The 25,004-nt window shown below is 41.7% G+C and overlaps 5 protein-coding genes across 5 annotated transcripts; 1 reads left to right on the top strand and 4 right to left on the bottom strand.

Moving 5' to 3' along the window:
• Nucleotides 1-1,450: 1,450 nt before the first annotated feature.
• DFJ58DRAFT_849014 (uncharacterized protein) lies at nt 1,451-1,846 on the top strand (the record flags this gene model as incomplete). Its single annotated transcript, XM_041393696.1, has 2 exons — nt 1,451-1,495; nt 1,559-1,846. 2 exons carry the CDS (start codon nt 1,451-1,453, stop codon nt 1,844-1,846), a joined length of 333 nt encoding a protein of 110 aa, XP_041235018.1.
• Nucleotides 1,847-10,419: 8,573 nt separating this feature from the next.
• Nucleotides 10,420-11,157, bottom strand: DFJ58DRAFT_737721 (uncharacterized protein; the record flags this gene model as incomplete). The annotated part of the gene is made up of 2 exons (XM_041386959.1): nt 10,420-11,062; nt 11,135-11,157. The coding sequence occupies 2 exons, from the start codon at nt 11,155-11,157 to the stop codon at nt 10,420-10,422; spliced, it is 666 nt and encodes a 221-aa protein (XP_041235017.1).
• A 685-nt stretch (nt 11,158-11,842) lies between these two features.
• On the bottom strand, nt 11,843-12,154 carry DFJ58DRAFT_737720 (uncharacterized protein; the record flags this gene model as incomplete). The annotated part of the gene is made up of 1 exon (XM_041386958.1): nt 11,843-12,154. One exon carries the CDS (start codon nt 12,152-12,154, stop codon nt 11,843-11,845), a length of 312 nt encoding a protein of 103 aa, XP_041235016.1.
• Nucleotides 12,155-18,641: 6,487 nt separating this feature from the next.
• On the bottom strand, nt 18,642-19,043 carry DFJ58DRAFT_672200 (uncharacterized protein; the record flags this gene model as incomplete). The annotated part of the gene is made up of 1 exon (XM_041383016.1): nt 18,642-19,043. One exon carries the CDS (start codon nt 19,041-19,043, stop codon nt 18,642-18,644), a length of 402 nt encoding a protein of 133 aa, XP_041235015.1.
• Nucleotides 19,044-20,620: 1,577 nt separating this feature from the next.
• On the bottom strand, nt 20,621-22,798 carry DFJ58DRAFT_849011 (uncharacterized protein; the record flags this gene model as incomplete). The annotated part of the gene is made up of 11 exons (XM_041393695.1): nt 20,621-20,662; nt 20,712-20,748; nt 20,784-20,827; nt 20,870-20,914; nt 21,080-21,090; nt 21,114-21,458; nt 21,567-21,884; nt 22,003-22,044; nt 22,071-22,394; nt 22,480-22,586; nt 22,665-22,798. The coding sequence occupies 11 exons, from the start codon at nt 22,796-22,798 to the stop codon at nt 20,621-20,623; spliced, it is 1,449 nt and encodes a 482-aa protein (XP_041235014.1).
• Nucleotides 22,799-25,004: the final 2,206 nt, after the last annotated feature.

The following is a 25,004-nucleotide window of genomic DNA, read 5'->3' as shown; positions in this document are numbered from 1 at the left end:
CTGGTGGGCCGAAGAATTACTCCTGGTTGGACATGAGATGCATTGGACAATCAAATTTCTTGCACACAAAGCCAAAACCTGGCATGGCTGAACAATGTGAAATGGAGAGCTAGTCGAGATGTTATGCAATCAGACAAGCGCAGATGTACAGACAGTTGGCGAAAGATGCTCATACTAGATTTGCTGAAGTCAATGGAACATTCAGTCATAACTTGTAATGTCTTCGGTAGATTCCATGTGGCAACCTTTTCCTTGGAGGTAGTCATGGCCACATGGAAACAATGCAGTTTCATCTCGTTTCATTTTGGACACATTGTTTACCTGGTGGACAAATGATTGTCTGGCCACAGATGGATCAGACTGGGTTTAAATCACTGGTTATTTATACTGACAGATCATTGCAGCATTCCCAATTTGCAACCTCATACATTTCCCCCCGCATATTAAACCCACTCAAATTATGTCATCTCCATCATTCGCACTCACTGTTACAGTCACTGTACACCCATATTTCTTTCCTCCTTTACTTACTTGTAGTATGTCACGTGCTGCATGATGCCGCCACTAGACCCGTCCACTTCTGTCATATCTCTGACTCATCATCTACATGACTCACTGTATTACACCACGATCGCTATCTTGCCATCGCTAGGTGATCTATTCTTGCTATCTCTGACTCATCTCTTATCTCTGACTCATTCTTGTTCTCACACCTGCCCTGAAGTTGTTACCATTCACTATATAAACATGCTTGTACACTGTAGTTCTTTACTTTAATCTTACTGGGTTTTACCTGGAACTTCTCTCACTTCAGACCACCAATCTTAAGTCGTCTGAACCTGATTCAAGTTAAAGACACTCTCTTTAACTTGTCTTATTGAACCGACCTTAGCCAATTACTCTTATTGAGTAGCCATACATCAGAACTATCCAAGTTTGTAATACTCACCCGGCAAAACTCGGCCCTACCCACACCCACCTTATGGGATGTGGCGAATATATTTGAATATGCAACCCCCACGCTTCGCTGCAATCTGGGAGTCCCTCAACAAGAGCTGAGTATCTTGCACTCCACATTACTGAGAGTGATTCGTCCAGCATCTGGTTTGGGAAGCTGATGTGAGTCTTTTTACCTTCTGGGTGTTCACTTTCTTTAATCCTGACTGACTTCCATACCATCCAGCGCTTCATTTTCCCCTTCATAAACATGTGCACGATCAACAACATGCAGCCGTGTTTTCCAGAATACTTGAAGTAGATTGTGAAGATGCTCACAAGCTGGTAGATGGGTGCTTTGGACAATCCTGGCCAATTCCGCAAATTCACAACTCACCAATTCAACACCTCGGGCGACCTCATGTCCTGATACCGGAACATCTGGATCTACCAATACACTTGGTGGAAAGACCGGTTTGACTTGATGCCATTTGAGGTGCCCAACCAACTCATGATGTGCAAGGTCTTACAGCTATACCACACCCATACTCAACAGATGGTAAGTGCAGTTTTTGTTGAACTCCCGAGTTTCTGTTCATCCCTGATGCCGGTTGATGAACAGCCTGCCACCCACATTCTGCTGCTGGACATCTACAGGCATGCAGCGGGTCCAGACCCCTTGCTCAACAATCTCCAGGTTATTAGGGATGATCTTAAATACTTGGGGACCAAGCTTGAGCACTGGCTCACCAAAAAGATCAAAGACGGGAGCACCACTTTAGAAGAAATGACCCGCCTCAAAGGTCCAGTGGATGACCTGCATGATGCCATGGCAGCTTCGCAGCAGCTCTTGGGTGCTGATTGGGGGAACCCTGCATCAGGTTCACTGTATAGAAATTTATTTTGGTAGTTGTCCATGCCTCATTCTAGTCATTAGCTAGTTCAGTGTGACATTTTGGTAGCTATCCCTTGTGCAGCCCGGTTATTCTGGATAATAAAATGTCTTGGCAAACAATTGCAGAGTCCCACTACGTCAATTTAGAGGAAAGATTCACTTCCAATGGTTTGACTTCTGGATTATGAAATACATTGCTATATCAGCATGCAGCAGCAACAGTAGGAGTTCCACTAGAGCTCAATCACATATACACATATATCTCTCAAAGGTAGTATTTACATCTCTCAAGTCAACTGATCATTGACCATATTAAGTTTGAGATGCCAGCATGAAATGTGATGCTCTCACATCACACCAACAGCAATTACAACTGCAGTTCAATTCCTTATCAGGCATAAGTTGACAGGTCATGTGATGCCCAACATAAGTGAACTTTCCTGATTTCTAACTTTTCCTGTTGCTTTGCTAGCAATTTATGGTATTAACTGTATAGGGTTTATGTTAATATATTCCTGCCTGTGTAGACCACTGCTGATACATATAAACTAGGATTCCAAAGCAAGTTACATAATATATTCAGATATTGACTGCCTGGATGGGCAAAAAAACATTGAAACACCAAAATGAGCCTGATTATTCCCAGAGGTAATAGAAGGAGACATTATTCAAGAAATGAATGCACTGATCAAGGAATCCCATAGGACACCTGGCACAATGTGGATCACCATTTGATAACAGGTTTAGTGAGATTTCTGGGATTACAAGGTTTGCAGTCTCATTTTTAGATCCATGTCATCATTGCACACAGAGAAGGTTTATTTGCTTTTCTGGTGAATAATACACCCATTATTTGTAGAAGGTTGTGAATTTCCTATGTGTTCATACATCTCAGACATTTTTGCAAGACCCATGTGATTTTATACCTATGCAGACCAATGTCTCCTTTGCAATAATTCTACTCAACATCCTGGAATTCCTATTGTGACAAGCACAGTTCAACTGCTGGAATATGCTTGTACCTGCATTGTATAAAGATACTGTGTGGAGCACAACTCAACATCATTTTGACATCAATGTGCAATTGCAATGCAGCCTGTATCAGAGTAGCATTGGCTATTGAAGTTGAACATGTTGCTATGAGTATCCTGGTAATGAGATTACAATAAATACTCATATGGCATTCAGTCTGACTACAACTGATAAACAAGACTGGGGCTCCTGGTATGGATGACATGTTACCAATTACAAGAAGGGTGTAAATGTTATTAGTTATATGATTATTCACCTCTGCATACACTTTCCTATGTGTTTATCTCTATAAATACTTATGGTATCATTCCTCACATTTCTCTGACTATTTGCATGATTTCCTGATCTCCCTAGGTTGTCCCTAGGTTGAGTTATTCCTTACCTTTGGATTGTGCTGTTGAATTTTAATATAATCTTGAAGTGTTTCAAGATTTTGATTAGCATGACAAGGAGAGTAGTACCTCTCTCTTTGCACCTTCTAGCTTGTTTGTATCTGATATTGTCATATACCATATATCCGGGTACAGATCTGATCCAGATCCGATGGACATATCCGTCGTTTGGTCCACAGATCCGATCTGATTCTTATTTCATGTCCTGTTCCTATAACTCTAACTATCGTTCATCTCCTTTCGGTATTCCTGTACACCGGTAATCCGGTTATCCTTACTTCCGCTATGCTTACTGATCCGCTACACTTACTGATCCGCTGTGACAATCATACCAGCGCTAGGTGCATATGAGTGTCATAGGCATATTTTGCCCTGTCTAGAGGAAAAGAGTAAGGCGCTAGTAACCAGCGCTATTCAGCTCCCAAGCTATCCGCTTTGGAACCACTTTTCTCCCATAGTGCGCTACCCGGTCCGACGCATAGGTATTCTGTCCTCCCATGTCCTGCCTATGTCCAGCTACCTCCGCTGGTGTGTTATTTTTCCTTAAATGTCGCTACTCATCAGTCGCAGGTCTTATTACATGTATCCTCGTGTTCCGCAGCGCAGCATGTTTTATTACCTGTCGCTACATTGTGCCCTCACAAGTGTCGCTACTATTCTCGCCTACGCTTTCCCGAACCTTTACGCAGTATGATATAATAACCCGTCGCACATACAGTACAGTACTTCCCTTCCCTGGACCTTTGCTGGTGTCGGAGTCACTTTAGTCGCTATATCCTAGTCTTGGTGCAATCAATTCCACTCTTGCCAATCTCTTTGATCTTGTGTCGCTTGACTTGCTTTAAGTGCGCGTCGCTAAAGTTCCCTCTAATGTTTGACTTTCGCAACATCGGGATCGCTATCGGTAGTCGAGCTATAATCTGGTCGCTATCGGGCATTTCACTTGCACTGTCTTACCTTAGCTCCTCACTTTCACTTCCTTTGAATTCTTCTCGCTGTCGCTAGTTGGACGTCACATAGCGCTATCGCATAAAACAACTTGCATAGCGCTTCTCACTTATACGCACATTTCTCTGTCAGAACTCACTTGTCACTAGTCGCTGATCGCTATAGCGCTATTCATCGGTTTTTTTTGGTCTTAGGTCGCTATAGGTTATTAGTCCATTGTGCTATCACTACCCTTGCATATTAGAAGGGAGTTGCTTCAATAGCAGTCCTCTTGGGTCGAATACTACACTCGCGCCTATTTGGATAAGTAGCGCTAGTTTCTAACCAGCCTAGTTGCTATTTCTCTTTCACACCGCTTTAACTTATACTTCATTTCCAGTTCATTATTCGTGATCCATCCGGCTTACCAATACGCTGTGCACATACTTTGCTTATACTTCATACATAGCCTCGCACCTTTGCTTATTGATCATTCTGTTAGTTATCCGTAGTATATAAACCCTTGTACATGCGCTGTAGTACTTCAGTTCGAATATCATCTTAGACTGCACTCATTCCATCTGGACTCTAAGTCCCTCTGTTCATCCTCTGTTATCTGTCTGGACTTGAGTCTCCTACTCTTGTCTAATCGGAGACTTAGGATTGATTCCGATAGTCTACATATCCGCCTCTGTCTTCGGACAGTCTTTATCTGTTAATTTCTAGTTTGGATCCAATCCGGATTAGCCGTTACTCTATATGTCTGATATCCGGAAGCCTTAACGGATCCGTTACAATACTTATCCGTCTCACTAGACGCGATACTTCAGTACTCTGAAATAAGGGGCAAGACTTGGGAAAGGGACACAGCACACGAGCTGAGGCCAAAGCCCTTTGGATCTGATACCTCTTGAGTATGGTCTTAACACATCACTAGAAGGGACAGACTAGTAGATTGACGGACAATCAAAAAAGCAGAAGCACATTCAACAGGTCTAGTCTTGGCTATTAGCTTCAAGCAAATAGCCTCCAATATGACCTAAGGGCAGTCAGTCTCATCACATGGGATTCCAGAAAGGCATATGAGCATGGGACCAGGCTAATTGCATGCATGAACTCCTTAGCATGTCTCTGACATGTGGGGTAGGAGAGAGGGACAGCAGCAAAAACTGGACCTATAACACTCTAACCAAGGTAGTCGTTAGTAGTGCTTTCCTGGATGTGTCACATCATGTCCCATATTGCAGACCACCATGAAGCCAAGCCATTTGCTGTGCTTGTTGGTGCTTTTGAGCCTATGCACATTCTCTTGGTCTGAGAAAGGACAACTAAGAAAGCAGCACTGCCCTTGATGGGCAAAACATGCCAAAGACACCAGAGTGAGAGTCAAAGACTGCTCAAGAGGACAAGAAACTTGCTTATAAGTTCGACCATGCACTGACTCTTGGGGTTAAATTATGTCAGTGATCTAGCAGCCTTTGGATAGAGTAGCCTGAACTTAAAATATGAAAAAATAGGGCTTTGTTCAATATCATGTTTGAATTGATTTGTGACTTAACTTCAATGAGGCCACTACATTGCCTCCATAGAGAGTAATAGGAGTCGTTGAACCAGAAAAGTCAAGTGCTTAATTTGACAATCAGGATAATGGCGACTGCTTCCAATAGCTTGGCGAGTCCATACAGTCCAGCTCTGGAGTTAAACTAACATAATTCATTCTGTTCTAAAACAGAAGTCTGAAATGGCAACTTGAGCTCAGTCTTACATGGGAATTTGCATACCAAAGCAGTGGAACAACAAATGGAAGTTGGTGGGAATGGCATATTATGCCAGATAAGCAAATCTAATCTATTGGCTTTACACAAACAATGATATCATGCTATAATGGAAAAATTATAAAACATTTTAAAAGGGAGTGGTGGGTGAGTGCAAAGAATGAGAGTATTAGTGAGTGAGGATATGCTGAGACCAGGAAATTTTTACACCACAAGTGTAGTTCCAGGAAACTCCAGCATGCACAACTATGCACAAATAATCCAATGGAGAATAGGAAATATATATATATAATACATATGATACAAATATGCCCAACCCTGATTAGATCTACAAATGGCTTGTGTGCTATCAGCGAAGTAACTCTGATTATAATACATTAATGATCAATTAGCTAAGTTGAATACAACAACATGTAATTATAGATGCATCTTGAATTTCTGGCAGCCAATTTAAACCAGGTAATGCACTATGTATTAGTATACCAACAGCCTATTCCTGATTTATGTACCTGAGGCATCTGGTGGCCCTCAGATGCCTTTCCTACATTTGCAAATGCTAATTCATTTTTGCTGACAATATCAAGAGACTGAATCTGCAGCCTCCAAAAGTGATTGGGTGTAATATTATTATCAAAAGAATTATTTCCAGTCCAACAGTTATGGGGTAACTGGTAGGTATCTGCTGACTGACCTGGGATTTCTACCCAGCCAGCAAGATGTGTTATCTATGAAAGATTGTGAAGATGGCCAATTGATGCAGGGCATCCAAAAGATGTGGAGTTTAAGGGAAAGACATTGAATCTGAGCATATCTTTTAGTTACAGCAGTTAGAAGTTGATTAAGTGTGAGTATGACATAGTATGAAGCTAAGTCTTCAAGCATTTTGGAGGTATACATTCTAAAAGGCTAGGTGAAGATATTACTGAAGATGTGATCAGAGCTACATAATTACCTTACATCATGTCATTCAATATAATATGCCCACACCAGATATCCAAGGCTTAATGAGTACACTAAGATGATGAAAGCTAAAGGTAAATCTGTTGTAGGACTTCTTAGAAACAATTGTATGGGTAACCCTAGATGTCTCACTAAAGATATTCATTTATGACAGCAAAGTTGGTGGTTTTGATTTAGTGAGGGAGTAATGTTACAACAAGTGCCATCATTCTCTGTCTTACTATATAGCACATAACTCAAATTTTTTTCCTACATCATATGACTCTGTGATTTTTTATTAGATATTTTCTAATTAAATCATACAAAATTATACCATACCATGCCTTTTTTCATGAGTCAACTGTTGTTATAGCTAGTATAGACTTGCCATAAAGCTGTCTCTATTGTGCCTATATAAACACAACTCTAAGTTAGTTCTATGCAATCTAGTGTCTTGACTTGCATCTTTAAACTGAATTCTCTCATCTGAAACTGTTTTCTCTGATTGCACTCATAGACAGCACCCAAGATCTAACCTTTATGATCATGTGAGAAAACTAGCATGTCCAGATATTACATAGTAGGTACAGGGGGTATGGTTTTGACACTGTACAATAGGCTGTGCAAAAAAAATCTGATACCATAGAATCATTGGGTGAGAAAGTGAATTCAAGTGTAGAGGAGTCTGAATGTAGATTTTAAATTGTAGACTGGAAGAAGTGGGAGATCACAGAAGGTGGTCTGTTCAAAAGGGAGTAAGTTCCTTTCATTTTACCTTCTCATTGATATATGTTACAATAGGTCCAAGGCCAGCCATTCACAATATATATACAGCTAAAGAACTGGTTTAGGCATACTCTACAATAGTTCCTTGAGGAAGAGGAGCTTTTCAAAACTAAAGACAAAAGACTTGGGCAATGTAGACATTTAGTCTGCAAACACAAAAGACAAAGACAAAGCTTCTTGTATAAGTCATTTGCCGTTATATTTTTATCATCTAACTGTTGATATTAGTTGTACTCACTTATAATAATAGAAAGTGGACATTTTGAAATTTCTTATAGTCCAACTGGCCCCTTTTAAATCATTCTGGATCATAAAGAGCATCACCTGCCACCAACATTGATAATCTAGTATCTGATTGTAGTCAGTAGATAGATAATCAGTCTGACCACCTTATGACCTGTCATGAACAAAGTTTTGATCTGCATTGGTATTCTCCTTGTCTCCACCCAGTCTCCATCCTGTGTTTCCACTTCATTTCTGAATCCAAACCTAATCTTACATTCATCTTCATTTAGACTTCCCCTTCTCTGACTCTCTGGTTATATTCTCTTCCATTCTGTTCATCAATCTGTTTCCTCTGTTTCATATCCAACTTCATTTACTATGATCTATCAAACTTACCTTTAAGAGAATTATTATATGCAAGATTAGCCTGAAATCATAACATCTTAAACAGCACAGCTTGAAAATCTATAATAATTTCCATTCCCTATAGTCATCCATAGACATTTAATTTTGTAGCTCATTGATATATGTGGCAAAAAATAGCTCCAAGGATCAGTGAGCAAGAAATCTTACAAACAGAGTAATTTGCCAGGATATAATTCTTACCTTCTGAATTCATGTTTGCTTGAAGGTAACTCATATCATTACAGCCTCCTCTTCATCCTCAGCTTCACTTAATGATTCATATGTTCAACTCAAGAGTTTGGAGTATGGAAAGATCCATATGAAATGTGAGGAGATGAGGGAGCAGGTGGACACTGCAGGCTATAAACAATAGAAGAAGAGAATACAGCATAAAAGAAAACACCAGTGAGATAATTTTCTCAAAAGTAGGAAAATGTGTATGAGAAAGCCATTATGGATACAGGGATCTAAGGTAATAGCTTTGTAGTACAGTATGCTATAGTTAGCATTCTCTATATTCATCCTTCTAAGTTGTTCAATTAAATTCTCCATTTGGAATATCAGTAACTTGTAAGAAAACATTGTATCACATATCACTTATTGTTTCATTGGTTGTTATGTGCAGAAAGGCAGTCAATTGACATGGTACCTTAATCAATGATATGAAAGAACCTTGATTCTGGCAAAAAAGAATGTAAAAGTAAAAGAAGCCACTGATAGATTACCTCTTCAGGGTTCTGGTGATCAGCACTTTGAAATTTGCCTCTTATAGTGACCATTGCTGATCCCTGAAGCCAAGATAATCCTGAGACCCCTATTCAGCATTGATATTAAGGATGCTAGAGATCCAAAGTGTCTCAGTTTTCCACTGCCACAGAAGACAGTGCTACTCACTATCACTCTTTTCTACACTTATTTTCACTGTTATTCTGACTATGTTCTTCCACTGCCATCCTGTCACACCATCATCATTCCTTAACCCTGCATATTAGTACCCCACCATGTGCACAATGCCAGATCAGTACACCTGTGCATGTATCATAACAGCCATCACACTACCATCCCTATTGGCAGAATTATATGCCTAAAGGATACCTCTCCCTGCTGCAGATTTTTGTTGGATGAATTTCCCATGTAGTGGTACACTTTAAAGACATCCTGGTTGTGAGTGTTACCTCACTCAACCCTAACTACAGTACTAGGTCATTGGTCTTGGAAGGAATTTTCATATTTCTCCTGTACCAAGAGGTGGTAGATGAATTTCAGCAGCTAAGCTGTGGCACCTTTTGCCAGGAGTGATTCTACCAAAACTATGATGATTCATTGATTGTATCCAAGCTATTCAAACAACATCTGGTACAGGTCATTAGTCTCAGTGAGAGATTCTATATTTCTGCTATACAAAGCAGCAGTAGATGAATATGATTGAAAATTAAACAGAAAACTATTTCCAAATGTGATTTTACCAAGTGAAATTCAGTGACTATATCCAATCTATTCAAGCTACTTCCAGTCCAGGTCATCAGTCTTGGTGAGAGATTCTATATTTCTTCTTTACACAGGAGCAGTGAATGATTATGGTTTAAAATTGAAAGGCAACTGTTTCTACAGGTAATTCTACTGAACCTAGTGTCATTCAATGACTGTATCCAACCTATTCAAGCTACTTCTGATTGGAGTAATTAGTCTTAGTAGGAGATTTGATACTGGCCCATCTGTATCTACCGAGATTCCTATCCAATAAATAACCCTTGGTATCCAGTTGTCATCTTACACCCAATCACCCTGGGCCTGGACATCTCATTTATAACATATCTTATGAGTCCAACCATGTAATCATTCCATTGTCAGTTGTCACCTATGGGCCCTGCCATTGATATCCAGACATCACAATCATTATGGGCCCACCCATCACTATCGGCCTATATGTCCACTTGGGCCCATCTTTGGTGGGCCATCTCTCATGGAAGAATCTCAACTTCGGATCCTTTCACTGTCAACTAAACATACTGATCTAAAAAAAGAGTAACTTCTGAGTATGGGCTGAGCATGCCAGTTATACATACAGTAATAGGTACAATAAGAATACAAAACAAGACACTATAGCTTAGCTGACAAAGTGATGAAAAATGTAACAAAGCATGATACGACCAAGGCCAGTGTTTGGTTGGATTTGATGAGAGATCTCATTATAAAACTGACAGCCAGAACCAATGATGGCAGGAGGTATTGCTTGCCCATCGTCTGCCTTCATGTGTTCATTGTCATCATCATCCATTCTGTAGGTACATTGTTGACCCCATGTTATATTTGCTTGAACTTTGCTGACAAATGTCTTGAAGTGAGGGAGAATGGAATCAGACTGCAGGTGGCCATACTTGTGCAAAAAAGCTCGAGGATACACATTGATCTTGACAGCCTGCTCATCATTGAGGTCTGGAATGTCTGCGTCAATATCCAAGTGCTCATCATGAGCAACATACAAAGAGAACAGTTGAGAAATTGTCTTGATGTTGACAAGAATACTGCATTGTGGAGCATTGGTGCAATTCCTACCAATCAAATGATGGATGCGGCGACCCTCCTTGTCATAGATGTTGATCTCCTTATGTGTTTCAGATTCATGCAGAGGAAGGGAAAGAAGGTCCACAGGCTCTCTGACATCAGGATCACGCAAGTTGTACATGACTTCATGGACGGAAAGGATGTCATTTGTTGGAACCTTGACCCAGCCTCTTACAATCTCACAACTGAGTAAGATTAAATAAAACGAGGGAGATCAGCTGTTGGGCAGACCCAGGAGATCAGAGGAAAAGACACACGAGATATGGGTGGCGACGGCCATGGACAAGTAATGAATGTGAGTGTAATCATGTTCATGGTTCCAGTTTCGTGACTCCACATGAAGAGCATGTTGGTCGGAACTGACAATAGGCTGGTTCTGCCCATAACAACAGGTGACAGATACAGTCATGTGCTGTTGAAGCTAACCATCCTCCAACCAAGATGGGGGTGCATTGGCAACGAAATGATCATATTGAATCTTCATCATTCAGTTCAGCAGCACAATGTCATCCAAGCACAAGGTGATCGTACGCTGGTCACTGATCAAGACAACAACATGGAGAAAGCAAAACATCAGTGAGGGTGATCACAATAATGATCAATACAAGACAAGGACAACCATCCAGAGCTGGGTCTGACACAACGTCAAAGTTGATATTGTGCGCCCATCCAGGTATGAATCTACATGCGGGATGTGATACAATAAAATGAGGTGGAATATACATACAAGACATTTATTGCATCTTGGATCTTCCACTCCTGGAAGTCTGAGTGAGGTCCGTATGGATACATGATGTGGATAGGCATTAAAGGAATCTGACTGAGAAGGGCAGTGAGGAAATCACTCCCATGCAATCATGCACAGAAGTTAAATGAGTATCGCTATGCTTCTCACTGAGAAGAGGACTGTTGTTGGTGAGGTCAATATCTTCAATGTTGCCAACAGGGCAAAAGCCCAACCACAACTACATCGACTGACCCTCACCAATGGCCATCATGGACCCTGTGGGATCAAAACTGAGTTTGCCGAACTTGGGATGAAACTGACGAGATTGAAGACGCAGATTGAATGTGAGTGAGTAGTTGTGATCAGCAAGGGTTTTGGGAAGAGCATGCAGACCAATGTTAGCAGAGACGATGAGAATGAAGTCAAGGAAATGCTTCGATCCTTTCCACAAAAGGTTGGGATCATCACTGTGCAGCTTGAGGTCAGGGTATTTTACAAAGTCCTGTATACAGAGTGGAGATGACATTGTCTGAAGTAGGCAGTCAGCCATCTCTGCAGCACAAAAGTCAATGTTATAGGAGGAGGAGAGCCTTTAACTGCAAATGAAACCAAAGGATCCCAAGTAGACTAGTCATGCCTGATGCTGCTATAAGAAGCCATATATATATAGTCCCTGGCAGACATTAGCATGTAAAGCTGACAAAAAGAACAATATCACTTACTAGGATATGCAATGAAAGCCAACCAGTTTTTATGCTTGGCAAATTCAGCTACAGTACCTGATTTCACACCTGTTTCTTTATCTAGATAAGCATATAGGATGTTTTTGTCTTGATTCTTTGCAAATGTCAATAACCAAACAAGTACAATACAAAGAACTTAGTTTACAAGGCGAAAGGCTAGTTTTATATAGTCTACTATGGATATGAATAAAACATAATACCAAGAACTAACATTAAACTCACACTTCCAAATCAAGGCATGCAGGCTAAGGTCCCTGCTACAGGCTGAAACAAAGGTAGTGGGCATCTGAATTATCCCTAGAAGATTTTAATGAAGTGAACTCTACATTGCATCTGTCTCCTACAACTCTTATTGTCATGAAAAGTGCTGTAGGTTCCACATGTCTGTTTCACTGTGCCAGTTTAACTTGGTTGCAGGCTCTACTGAGTTACAATGAGCAGGGACATGGAACTACAGGGTGTATAAATCAATGGGACACATTAGTACCTCTGATCAGGCATGTCAGTACCACATTCCTTTCACTGTGTTCATTAAATGCCAACTTATTCCTATGTTAGATACCAAATATGTACTTGCAAAATGTAACATTGATATTGTTAAGACAGCCTGAGGAGGACAAAAGAACAGGGTGTTGAGAATTGTGTGAAGAGGTTTTAAAGTATGTGGAGGATCATAGCTGCACAAAGTTGTAATTTATTGTTCTCACTTTATTGCATCAACCTTTTCTACATTCTACATCCAGTTGTGCTACATGAAGTAGAGATATTCATAGCTGTGAACCAGACCTTGATATTTGCAAGGTGAGTGGGGTATAGAGCACTAAGTAGAAAGTAGAGCAAATTTTAGCAAAGTCAGAGAAATGGAGCTGATATAATGATAATAGAGAAGAAGAGGATAGTTGATCTCCTGAGTGTGAAGAATATAAGATAAAATGTTGCAGATAGCAAGTCATAACCGTTTTGAGCAACCTGTTGCATCTGCTTCATAACATGAGTTTAACTGATTATAGTCAGATTCTGTTGATCAATTATTTAGCACTTAAATAATCTGTAGGAGATAAATGGTAGTGCAAAGTTGTGAGTATAGATCAACAAACTAATACCACAGCATGACCACAATATTCCAAATAGTAGAATATATACTATATAGCATAATTGAAATCTAGCCTCTTTAGAAGTAACTAGCTTATACATTCAAGATATCAAAGGGAGAGTCAGATAGTGCATAGAGGGTCACCTTATCCAGAGTACCCAGGTTGATTATAACTCAAAAGCCTGATTTATTGAATATAATTATAGGTGCTATGGCCATTAAAAGAGACTAAAAATCTTACAGTTTTGTCTATATAATAAGTGTTGCCAGTGTGCTGATAATGTGTGCCTGCTAGTTGAGAAGGGCCCCGTTGGTATGATACAGGAAGGACTTTCAGAACATCAGAACACTCTTATCTGCTATCTGATAAAAACTATCTGTCAGATGTTTAATGAAACCTTGGACAATCAATAAAAGCAGCAGTGTGAGTAATGTTCACAGTAGCCTTATGCTAATAAACCATCACTCGCACCATCAAGAACCCAAGGTAAAAAATGAAGGACATTATCAGGATAGCAGTTCTATATGGGTATAATCTATAAGAAGCCCAACTACCTCCAATCAAAATAAAGTAGAGAGTGACCATGTATCCAGTGAGTCAGTAACTCTGCGTCCTACTCTGCTTCAATGTGTCAAGAGATTGATGTACTGTTGTTACAGACACTCCATCTGCTGTATTCTCAACTTCATGAAGTCCAGCAAGGACAAATCACTTCTGCCTTGTCTGGAGCCTATGTCCAAGGTGCAGGAAAGCACGTTAACAGTGGGATCATGCACAACTGTCACCTCTCCCTCCCACATGAACACTACAACAACTCCATCAAGGCCTTGAAAATATCTATATTCTGCAGCTAGACTCCATAGATCCTGCAAAGAGAAATGGAATGTGGCTCGTGCATGGTCTCATCTGCATGTCTGTGATGCTTTGCATCCTCACTTGGCTACCTTTGTCCCTCATGTGAGTGTATATGTTCTTGGCTTCTTGTCATTATAGATACATATAAACCAATTGCATCTGCAATGCCGATTACAGTATCAGTTCTGGATGGGCCTGTTCACACACAGATCCATTGTCATTGTGATTTACATATGTCAAGTTTGGTCCCATCTAGAGTTGATTCTGGATGCGGTTCTCAGTTCATTCATGCTCATGCTCACCCTATATTGTCCACAGGCTTTCCCCCAGATATACCAGTGGATGACATTTGTGTTAGTTATATGATTATTTATGTCTACAGTATGTTTTCCTATGTGTTTCATCTCTATATACTTACAGTATCATTCCTCACATTTCTCTGACTATTTACAGTGGCTCAAAAAACCGTCCGTATGTTTTGGCATTTTTCACTATCTATAATATTGTGTGAGAACAAACAAATGCCTCAAAAACATGCTTATACCACATTGTAGTATGGCTTCAGGGCTTTCATTTGAGCCCTACACCGTGGGAATCGGTGGAGATATGGTGGAGATACAAGGCTCACAAAATGGTGACTCATGCGGACAGTTTTTTGACTCAAGTATTTTACAGTAATAACCAGGTATTCTAGTATTTTGTATGACCTCCCTTGGCTTTAATTACTGCCTCTATCCTTCTAGGCATACTCTCAATTAATTTCTGGCAATCCTCAGCTGTGATCTTCCCCCATTCCACTGCTACTCTCTCCCAAAGCTCCCATACTCCTTTAGGGGGGTTTTCATAGGCTTGAAGCTTTTTCTTGAGTGTTCCCCAGAGATGTTCAATGACATTGACATCAGGAGACTGTGCTGGCCAGTCAAGAACATTGATGTTATGTTCTTCAAACCATTCCCTAGCTCTTCTGGATGTGTGCTTGGGATCATTATCCTGTTGGAAAATGATATCTTCTTCATCAATCCCTGATTCTGCCAAGCTAGGCAGCAAGTGGTCATTTAAAATGTCCACATACTGCTCAGCATTCATCTTCCCCTCAACCTCAGCAAGCATTCCCACACCATTCCATCCCATACAGCCCCATACCATTAAAGAACCTCCTCCAAACTTGACAGTCCCATTAACCTCTCTGTCTGTTAGGCCATCTCCCTTCTTTTTCCATACATACACCTTCCCATCTGACCCAATCCTATTGATTTTGGTCTCATCTGACCATATAACATGCTTCCAGTCCTCTACAGTCCAGTGTTGATGAGCTAAGGCAAAGGCTAGTCTTCTCTGCCTATGTTTGATGGAGAGAAGAGGCTTTTTCTTCTTTGTTACTACCTTGAGATGAGCTGCCTTGAGAACATTCCTCACAGTTTGTGAAGAGACAGGGGTAGTGATGGTGGAATTGATATAATGGGTGGCTTGGACAGCATTATCAGCCTTTCCTGTAGTGATATGTTGGATAATAGCCCTTTTGTCAGTAGAGGTAAGCTTGGATGGACGTCCTCCACAAGAGTTTTCCTTGTCTGGGTGGCTTTCTTTGATGAACTTGGCCACAGTGGACTTGCATATTCTGCGAGTGTAGTATTCGACCCAAGAGGACTGCTATTGAAGCAACTCCCTATTAATAAGCAAGGGAAGCGATAGCACGAAGGTGTTAAGACCGTACTCAAGTAGTATCGGATCCGAAGGGCTTCGGCCTCAGCTCGTGCGCTGTGCCCCTTTCCCGAGTCTTGCCCCTTATTTCAGAGAGCTAAAGTATCGCGTCTAGTGAGACGGATAAGTATTGTAACGGATAAGACTTGTATCACAACGGATAAGTATTGCAACGGATCCGTTAAGACTTCCGGATATCGAAGGTATAGAGTAACGGCTAATCCGGATCGGGTCCGGACTAGAAACTAATGGGTGAGGACTGTCCGAAGACAGAGGCGGATATGTAGACTATAGGAATCTATCCTAAGTCTTGGAGTAGACAAGAGTAGCGTACTCAAGTCCGGACGGATAACGGAGGGACTTAGAGTCCAGACGGAATGAGTGCAATCTAAGATGATATTCAAACTGATCTACTACAGCGCATATACAAAGGTTTATATACTACGGATAGCTAATGGAATGATCAATAAGCAAAGGTGCGAGGCTATGAACGAAAGTATAAGCAAAGTCTAAGTGGAGCGTATTGGTAAGTCGGATGGATCACGAATCATGAACCGGGAATGAAGTACAAGTAAAAGCGGATTCGTAAGTGTAGCGGATCAGTAAGCAAAGCGGAAGTAAAGGATAACCGGTATACCGGTGTACAGGAATACCGAAAGGAGATGAACGATAGTTAGAGTTATATGAACAGGAAATGAAATAGGAATCAAAGTGGATCTGTGGACCGGACGACGGATATGTTCATCAGATCTGGATCGGATCTGAGATCCAGATCATCGGATCTGTAACCGGATATATGGTATATGACAGAAGGGCTAAAACCTATAGCAACCTAAGACCAAAAACTAATGAGTAGCGCTATAGCGATCAGCGACAAGTGAGTTCTGACAGAGAAACGTGCGTATAAGTCAGAAGCGCTATGCAAGTTGTTTTATGTGATAGCACTATGCGACGCCCGACTAGCAACAGCGAGAAGAAATCAGAGGGAGCAAAAGCGAGGAGTAAGATAAGACAGTGCAAGTGAAATGCCTGGTAGCGACTAGATTGTAGCTCGACTACTGATAGCGATCCCAACATTACGAAAGTCAAACTTAAGAGGGAACTTTGACGACACACACTTAAAGCAAGTCAAATGACACGCGATCAGAGAGATTGGCAAGAGCGGAATTGATTGCACCAAGACTAGGATATAGCGACTAAAGTGACTCCGACACCAGCAAAGGTCCAGGGAAGGGAAGTACTGTATGTGCGACAGGTCATTTTATCATACTGCGTAGAAGTTCAGGAGTGCGTAGGTGAGATTAGTAGCGACACTGGCGAGGGCACGATGTAGCGACAAGTAATAAGACATGCAGTGCAGCGGAACATGAGGATACATGTAATAAGACCTGCGACTGATGAGTAGCGACATTTAAGGAAAAATAACGCACCAGCGGAGGTAGGTGGACATAGGCAGGACATGGGAGGACGGAATACCTAGGCATCAGACTGGGCAGCGTGCTATGGGAGAAAAGCGGTTCCAAAGCGGATAGCTTGGGAATGATAGCACTGGTGACTAGCGCCTTACTCTTTTTCCTCTAGGCAAGGCAAATTTTGCCTATGACACTCATACGCGCCTAGCACTGGTATGATTGTCACACCGGCCAGGCCTGTAGAGCATGTACTGGCCAGGATCCAAGTAACAGGTCCCAGGCCCATGGTCTCTAGATATTAATCTGCCAGACCTGTAGGACCAGTACTGGCCAGTATCAAAGTAATAAGAGACGTGTCTGTAGATGATAGGCGGCTGGCATTGTAGGATCAGTAACTGGCCAGCATGTAAGTAATATGAGATAGCTGTAGGATGTAACCAGCCAGCTCTGTAGGACAAGTACTGGCCATTAAATATACAATAAGGGACATGCCCATACCTTCTGACTGGCCAACCTCATAGGACCAGTACTGGCTAGCATGTAAAAAATATGGGGACACACCCATAGAATGTGACCAGCTGGCCCTGTAGGACAAGCACTGGCCAGTCTCTATATCAGAAGGGACATGGCCATGGATTGTGACCGGCCAATCCCATAGGGCCAGTACTGGCCAATAGCTATAAGATTAAGGAGATGCCCGTACATTTGGATAGGCCGATTTCATAGGGCCAGTACTGGCCAGTATGAAAGTAATATGGGATACACCCATGGATTGTGACCGGCCGATACCGTGGGGCCAGTACTGGCCAATAGCCATATGGTAATGGAGATGCCCGTATATTGGGCCCAGCCAAATTCATAGGGCCAGTACCGGCCAGCATGAAAGTAACATGGGATACACCCATGGATTATGGCCAGCTGACCCAGTAGGGCCAGTACTGGCCAGTATCTATATAATAAGGGAGATGCATGTACCTTGGGCCTGGCTGATTCTCATAGGGCCAGTACTGGTCAGCATGAAAATGAAAGTGTGTCAGTGTGTCATCCTTGTAGATGGTGGACTGGCCAGGAGAATCACCCCTTACATAGTGAGATAGATGGTTTAGTGAGAATGATCTTGGAAGCTCTTCAAAAGGGACCTTGGTGTCGTCAATACCCTTATAAGCACATTTGTGCTTTCATAACAGGGTCTCAACTGAAAATATTTAATCAAAGTCTTATTTATATCAATTTTAGCACTCACCAATCCCTACGAGTTTTTTCCAGTTTGAATTACACATATGGTCATCAAGGATTTCTTGATGGTGGGCTTGGCTCATAGAACAGGCAGTTGAGGATATCTTGTTAAAGGCAGCCCAGAGTGTCTCCAGAATTTCTCCGTCAACTTGGGCAGCGCCTAAGATGAAGTTTAGGCTGTATCTAGCAAAACAAGCTAGCTTATGAGCACTGAGATGAAATTTCCCCACTGCAGCTACAATCTCTGTATTGTCAGGGAGTGTCAAACCAGGGCAATTGTCAACACATTCTCCAAAGTGAAGGCTCCACTGACACCCCACATCATAAATTATGAGCGAGTTGTCAACAGAGTTGGCCACTTGGGTGATAGCGTTGCATATGGAGTAATCTACATTCATGTGCCTTGACTTGATTTCATCAGCACATCAGGCCATCACATAATAAATTAAAGGAGACTTGCCGTTCGCCCTTCTGAAAGTCTACTACAGAGTGGGGAACAAAACATCCATGACGGGCACAAGCTGTAGCACCCACACCAGTAGCTCGGAGATTGCTTCAGTTTGCATTAGCTGCATTGACTGCTCGATGGTTGCTACATGTGGACCTCTTCTGAGACATGAAGACACCACTGAAAAAGGACAATAAACCATGTGACTCGCCTCTTTACTTTCAGTAGCTGAGGCCAAGTGAGCCTGATATTCTGAGTCCGTCACCATATAACCTGAGCCATCCAAAAGGAAGATGTCTTGTTCAGGTTCCCACATGTTCATGTGCTGAGCAGTAAAGTTCCCATCTACCACCAATCTCTTCATAACAAGCCACCTGAAAACAAGTCAGCCGAGTTTAATCTCAATTAGGCTTGAAGGAAATATCGGCCAACATTTGGTCTACATGACGTAGCCTCAGGCCTGGCCGACATTTGGTCTACATGATGTAGCCTCAGGCCTGGCCGGTCCACATGACATAGCCTCAGGCCTGATCAGCTTCATGTAGCAGAGTTTTGAATAATAAGCAACTTGCCTTTCATACTTCTGTTCCCAAAGCAAAGGCATATTGATTCCTGGCTGTGGACATGAAGGGCAGAAGAGAGCAAGATCTCCTGGGCCTGGACTCGATTCCATGTCGTGGCCAAATCCAAACATTTTCGGTTCTTTAAGTCCCGCCACAGACAGGATACTCTCATCAGTTCACGATACCGGACCTGTTAACACAAACAGGTATTTAGAGAAATCTCCTGGTTAAAGTGTACCTGTACTCACTGGGACAGTATCTGGAAATGTGTTATTAGTCAGCCTTGTGAGTTTCTCAAAGAAGCTTCTTGCAGAAGTCTTGCATTCCAAGGAATCTATGAGAAAATGATCCAGGACCTCAAAGGTGAAAGCAGATTTGGGCCGGGTGGAGCTGGCAGGGAATAGTCCTGCTCTAAGGAGCTGCAGGTGCTGTATTGGAAAAGAGCCCTGGCAATGACACCATGCCACATTATGAATGAACCACCCCAGTGTCCTCTTACTTAAGGGTCTTATGTACGCCGCTTATATAGTTACAACACAACTATACAGGATAAGACTTATTGCCAGTCCTTAAGTACATGGTCTACAACTTTTCTAGTTTTCGTGGTATATAACGTGTGAGTTCTTGGGAGGATTTATTTCAATATACCTTCTTTCCTTGTTCCTTGGTTAGTTTAAAACAATTGAATTCTGTATACTGAGTCTACAGTATGAAATCTGTCTGAGAGTTAGCGTGCTTGTGAATCATGTAGCATGAAATGTGTAGCGTAAATCATGTCTCCCTTCCTGTAAAAGAGAGAGGAAAATAGTATGGGTTAAACTTAGTTAGATTAGCTGATAGAGTAGCATATAACTTGAATAAATGTTTCTTAGTCTTACTTTGAGGCTAATGATTTGCCTGTACTTAGGTTCTTACTTAATCTCACACTGTTTGAGATGAGTGAAGGTGGGAAGTGCTCCATTTATTACATGGCAAAATTGGGCTCCTTATATACCTTTTGGAGGCCCTAATTACAAAGCATGAATCATCACATGGATTGGTAAGAATGTGCTTACTAACAATGCCATTTGGTGTGTTGAGCCAGCCTGTTTACTAATTTACATTATAAATACAGTTAGACATCTTACAAAGCATGACAAATCATGACAAAACATGATGAGTCAAGCTCAATCTTTACAAATCATGATATTTACCAGTCACATGACATGCTTACAAATATGCTTGGTGGCTGAAAAGAAAGTCTATTGGCTAAATATGCCTAGGAAAAATAGAAAGAGATGGAATGTCATAGAACAAAATAGAAATACATGGAAAAATGGAAGTGAAGTTTGAAAGTGAAAATACTGGCTAATAACTAGGGGGAAATGATGGGGTAACTTGGTGATAGGATACAGTAGGGTCTATTATACCTTCCTTATCACACCTCTTGTGTATCTGTCATGGTATGAGTTGCATACCATGCATGACACCGGAAGAATGCACGATAGTAACAGGGTTGGTATCATGTGGCAAAGCTTCCATGCCGCCATCATAAAGTAGTGAAGCTCCATACCAAGGGCAAGGCTTGCCCCTATGGCCCAAGTACCACACAAAACCCAGGTCGGCAAGAGTGACATCCTTGAAGCACTTGCTAATCCACAATTGGATTTTGAGAAAAGGTAATGACTGATGTGACTTAATCATGCAAGGGTGGCACCAGCCATGGTCCCCAGTGCAAGCCACACAGCTGAATGTGCCCTCAGCATCTTGGCAAGACTCACACATGCCTTCACAGACAAATTGTTTGCATTCCAGGATGATTTCTAGATATAGATCTCAATATGCAAGGTAGTCTGCTATAAAACTGTTTTGTGTCTATATCATGTAGTATGAGAAGAGAGTTATCAGCAACTTAAGAACGTGAGTTGTACCTTGGTTTTTTCTTGCATGCTGAGTAGCCTCTGCTTCTAGAACAAATTCTCTGGATGTTTCCCGATATGCATCATAAGTCCCAGAATCTGGAAATTCCATCAGAGCCTTTTTTGTCTGTTTTTTTGGGCTAGAAGAGGAGGAATGTCCCCCCAATGTTTCATACAGTGGATTGGTTTGAACTTGGAGCCATGCTCGTTTTCCCCCTTTTGCCTGTTGTAGGCTTGAAGGACATATAGTCAACATCCAAGTCTTTTTGTCGTGATAAACTGCCTCTGCCTTTGAAAGAATATGAAATGGCCTTGAGATGTGGTTTTTTTCTGGCTAGACATTTGAGAATGAGAATTCAGAAGTACTACAGGCAAGCAAAGTGACAGAAAATTTATCTCAACACATCTAGCCATATCCCCTCTTGGTATATTAATTAACTCTACTTACTGCCTGGGCGCAATCCCTCCCCCCCCCACCATTCCTTCTCACCTTCATAACAGGTTTTCAACCTCTACCAGCCCCTACTCGGATAAGAAAATCCTGCTCCATCGGCAAGCCCGGTCTTGGAATGCCCTGCTTGTCATGTACTTTATCTTTGACAAAGTGGGCAATCACAATCCTCTCCCCATCACCCCATCTTGGGACACCATGCTCTAGCACCTTTCCTGCAATATATACCATAGTCCCAGGCAAATGCCAAGCAAGTATCCTTCCATGCATGTCAATAAATGTGGTCAGCTCTGAGATGTGGCCAAAAGAAGGAGTCTTGAAATATTTTGCAAGTTTCTCCCTTTGTTGGCTGTCAGAATTCAGCGGGTTTGGGGACACCTTAGCTTTGTCTGCAAAACAGTGGATGTCCAATCAGCCTGTACTGTGTTCAAACAATCACAAACACAGTCTGGTCAAATTCAAATAGAAGCTTACAACTATTAACCGTGGCATAGGCTATGCTGACTGCAGCCCTGGAGAGTTCAATCTTGGAAATCTCGGTTTCCTTGACACCAACACCAGAACTGGTTAGTTTGAACATCCTGCCACACGTTCCACAGTCTCATCCTTAAAATTCAGCAGTTCAGTCTGAGTTGAACCTTAACTTTGAAACCGCTTACTTGGCTTTGTGCAGTATATTATGATCATCCTTCCTATCTAAGGATAATTGAAATGGTGATGAATTCCAGAGTAGTTCATCCACACGGCTAGATAGGTTTTTGGACAGTTTTGTGACAGGATCCAAGTCTCCCATGACAGAAATGATGGAAGTTCGGTGAGTGGCACCATTTGAAAAATTTTAAGCTGATACGATCTAGACTAAAAGGGGATAGTACCAAATTAGGTAACTTAAATTCAAATTGTCCAGTCTGAGGCGACAAGGTGCATTATTCAAGCTGATCTGATCTAGATTACATGGGGTTAATACTGGGTGCAGAAATGACATATGCGACGGAGGTTAAGTGTGATTGGTGAGTATGATCAGGTGAAGAGTTAGAGTCACAATTGCTTCTTGAGCAGCTTTGCCAAGCTTAGATGGGATTTTATTGCACAGAGGTGATTGAGCAAGGTTACAGGACTTTAGCAATGATGAGATTTAGCAGCTTCACCAGCATCATGAGCAATGACAGAGCCACAAACTAGAAAAACCATCATGGCGCCCTGGAGGACACCAGAATAAGGTCCTAGAACAGTAGATAGCACCTAGATGAAACAACACAGTTGACCTGTGAAATGTTCATGGCAACAAAACTACCTTTTTTTTTGCTGGCGAAAAGCCAACTGCTGTCCTCCTCAGAATGATTGGAGAAAAATGTGAAGACACGTTCACTATGGGCGACAGAACTGTAGTACTCGATTGACTTCCTTCCAACATTTGGTGTTGCGAATGATGGAAGTGAAGTGCTCAAAATTTTTGGAAAGAAGACAATCCAGTAAAATTTGGTGTTGTGAATGATGGAAGTGTAGTACTCGAGCCCAATGACTGTCGTTGGTGGCATTCAGGACTACAGGCCCATAGATAGACTGGTGAGCAAAATGTCATGATATTGATGTAGATTGGTACAAGCAAGGTGATATATTGGTAACTGGTATACAAGTAAGGCAAAGCTTAGAGGGGAGTCTAGCAGAATAAGACTAAAATTGGTGAAGCTGCTCAAGAAGCCATTGCATACATAACCTCACAGGTGACATGACTGATTTGCAAGAAGCAGCAGGTGGTCACATGAATTTTTCACAGGAGCAAGAAATGCCTTATCATTTCATTTTGGCAGCATTTATTAAGTCAGCAGATTACAAATTAAAGTATACGCAAAGTTAAATAAGTAAAAGAAGTAATAAGGGAAAAATGTTAAGTAATGAAATTTGAAAGACTATACTAGCTAATACAAGACCGCAGCAGAGGGGCCCTCCCTGCCTTGGCCTTGTACAGCAAACTACAAGAAAGAAATTGAATATATAATATATAAATAAAATAGCGGAAGCCATCTGTGGACGCTGGGTCAGCACCTGCGATATGAAAATAAAATAAAATACCTTGTGAATAACTCTACCACAAAAAAAATTATCTGTGAACCACGGTAAGAATGCGTTCATAGAGTAAAGCAAAAAATACCTTGACAAACATTCAGCTGTGCAGGTAAAGATCGATGAAGGGTGAATAGGTGCACCGGCATACACACTAAACCACCCCCCAAGCCCCCAGTTAATGAAGGAGGGTGAATAGGTGCACCGGTGTGACAATCATATTGGCACTAGGCATGTATACCTGCATAAGCCTTCAATAGGTGGACCAAAGCTAGACCTCATATCATTCACTATTCCCCTATACACGGTCTTCACTTGTCTCAGCTATAATCCTTGTCCGACGCTATTCCGCACTTTCCCACACTATGCGCGCACATTCCCACAGCGCTACTCATGTTCCTGCAACTTATCCTGCACTATTCCCACACTTATAGCGCTATTGAAACTACCTGCAATGTGTTTTAGGTCCATTAGTGCATGTCCACTCTATCTAGTGCTTGTTCCCGCACTTAGCACTTATCCAGCGCGCTGTTCTCACACTCTAGGATCCACTCGGAATGTTGGAACCCATCCATTGTCCATCCTACCTCATTGGTATGTAATTTGCCTTGCCTCAAGTTTGTAACAAGTGCTACAGTCTTATTACATGTACATCCTATCCCTTCCGAGTCCGAGATGGTATAGTTTACTAGTATAAGAAGCCTATGGTGACTACTTCGACATGACTTCCCTTCAACTGTATTTCCTTCCCCTTAGGTTTACTTAGAAGTAGTCACCTTTAGCTGCACTCTATAGCCCCTATTGGTTCCCTTATACCTGAACACTTTACCTTGACCTTCCCTTTCACTTGCAATCAATACCTTTGACCTCACTCACTATCCACTACACTCTTTACACTCCCTATCCTATAGCGACACATTACCACTCCACTACCG

Source organism: Suillus subalutaceus (assembly GCF_016647625.1).
Source record: "Suillus subalutaceus strain FC151 chromosome Unknown DFJ58scaffold_391, whole genome shotgun sequence".
Lineage (NCBI taxonomy): Eukaryota > Fungi > Basidiomycota > Agaricomycetes > Boletales > Suillaceae > Suillus > Suillus subalutaceus.
This window is presented reverse-complemented; position numbering and strand designations above follow the sequence as displayed.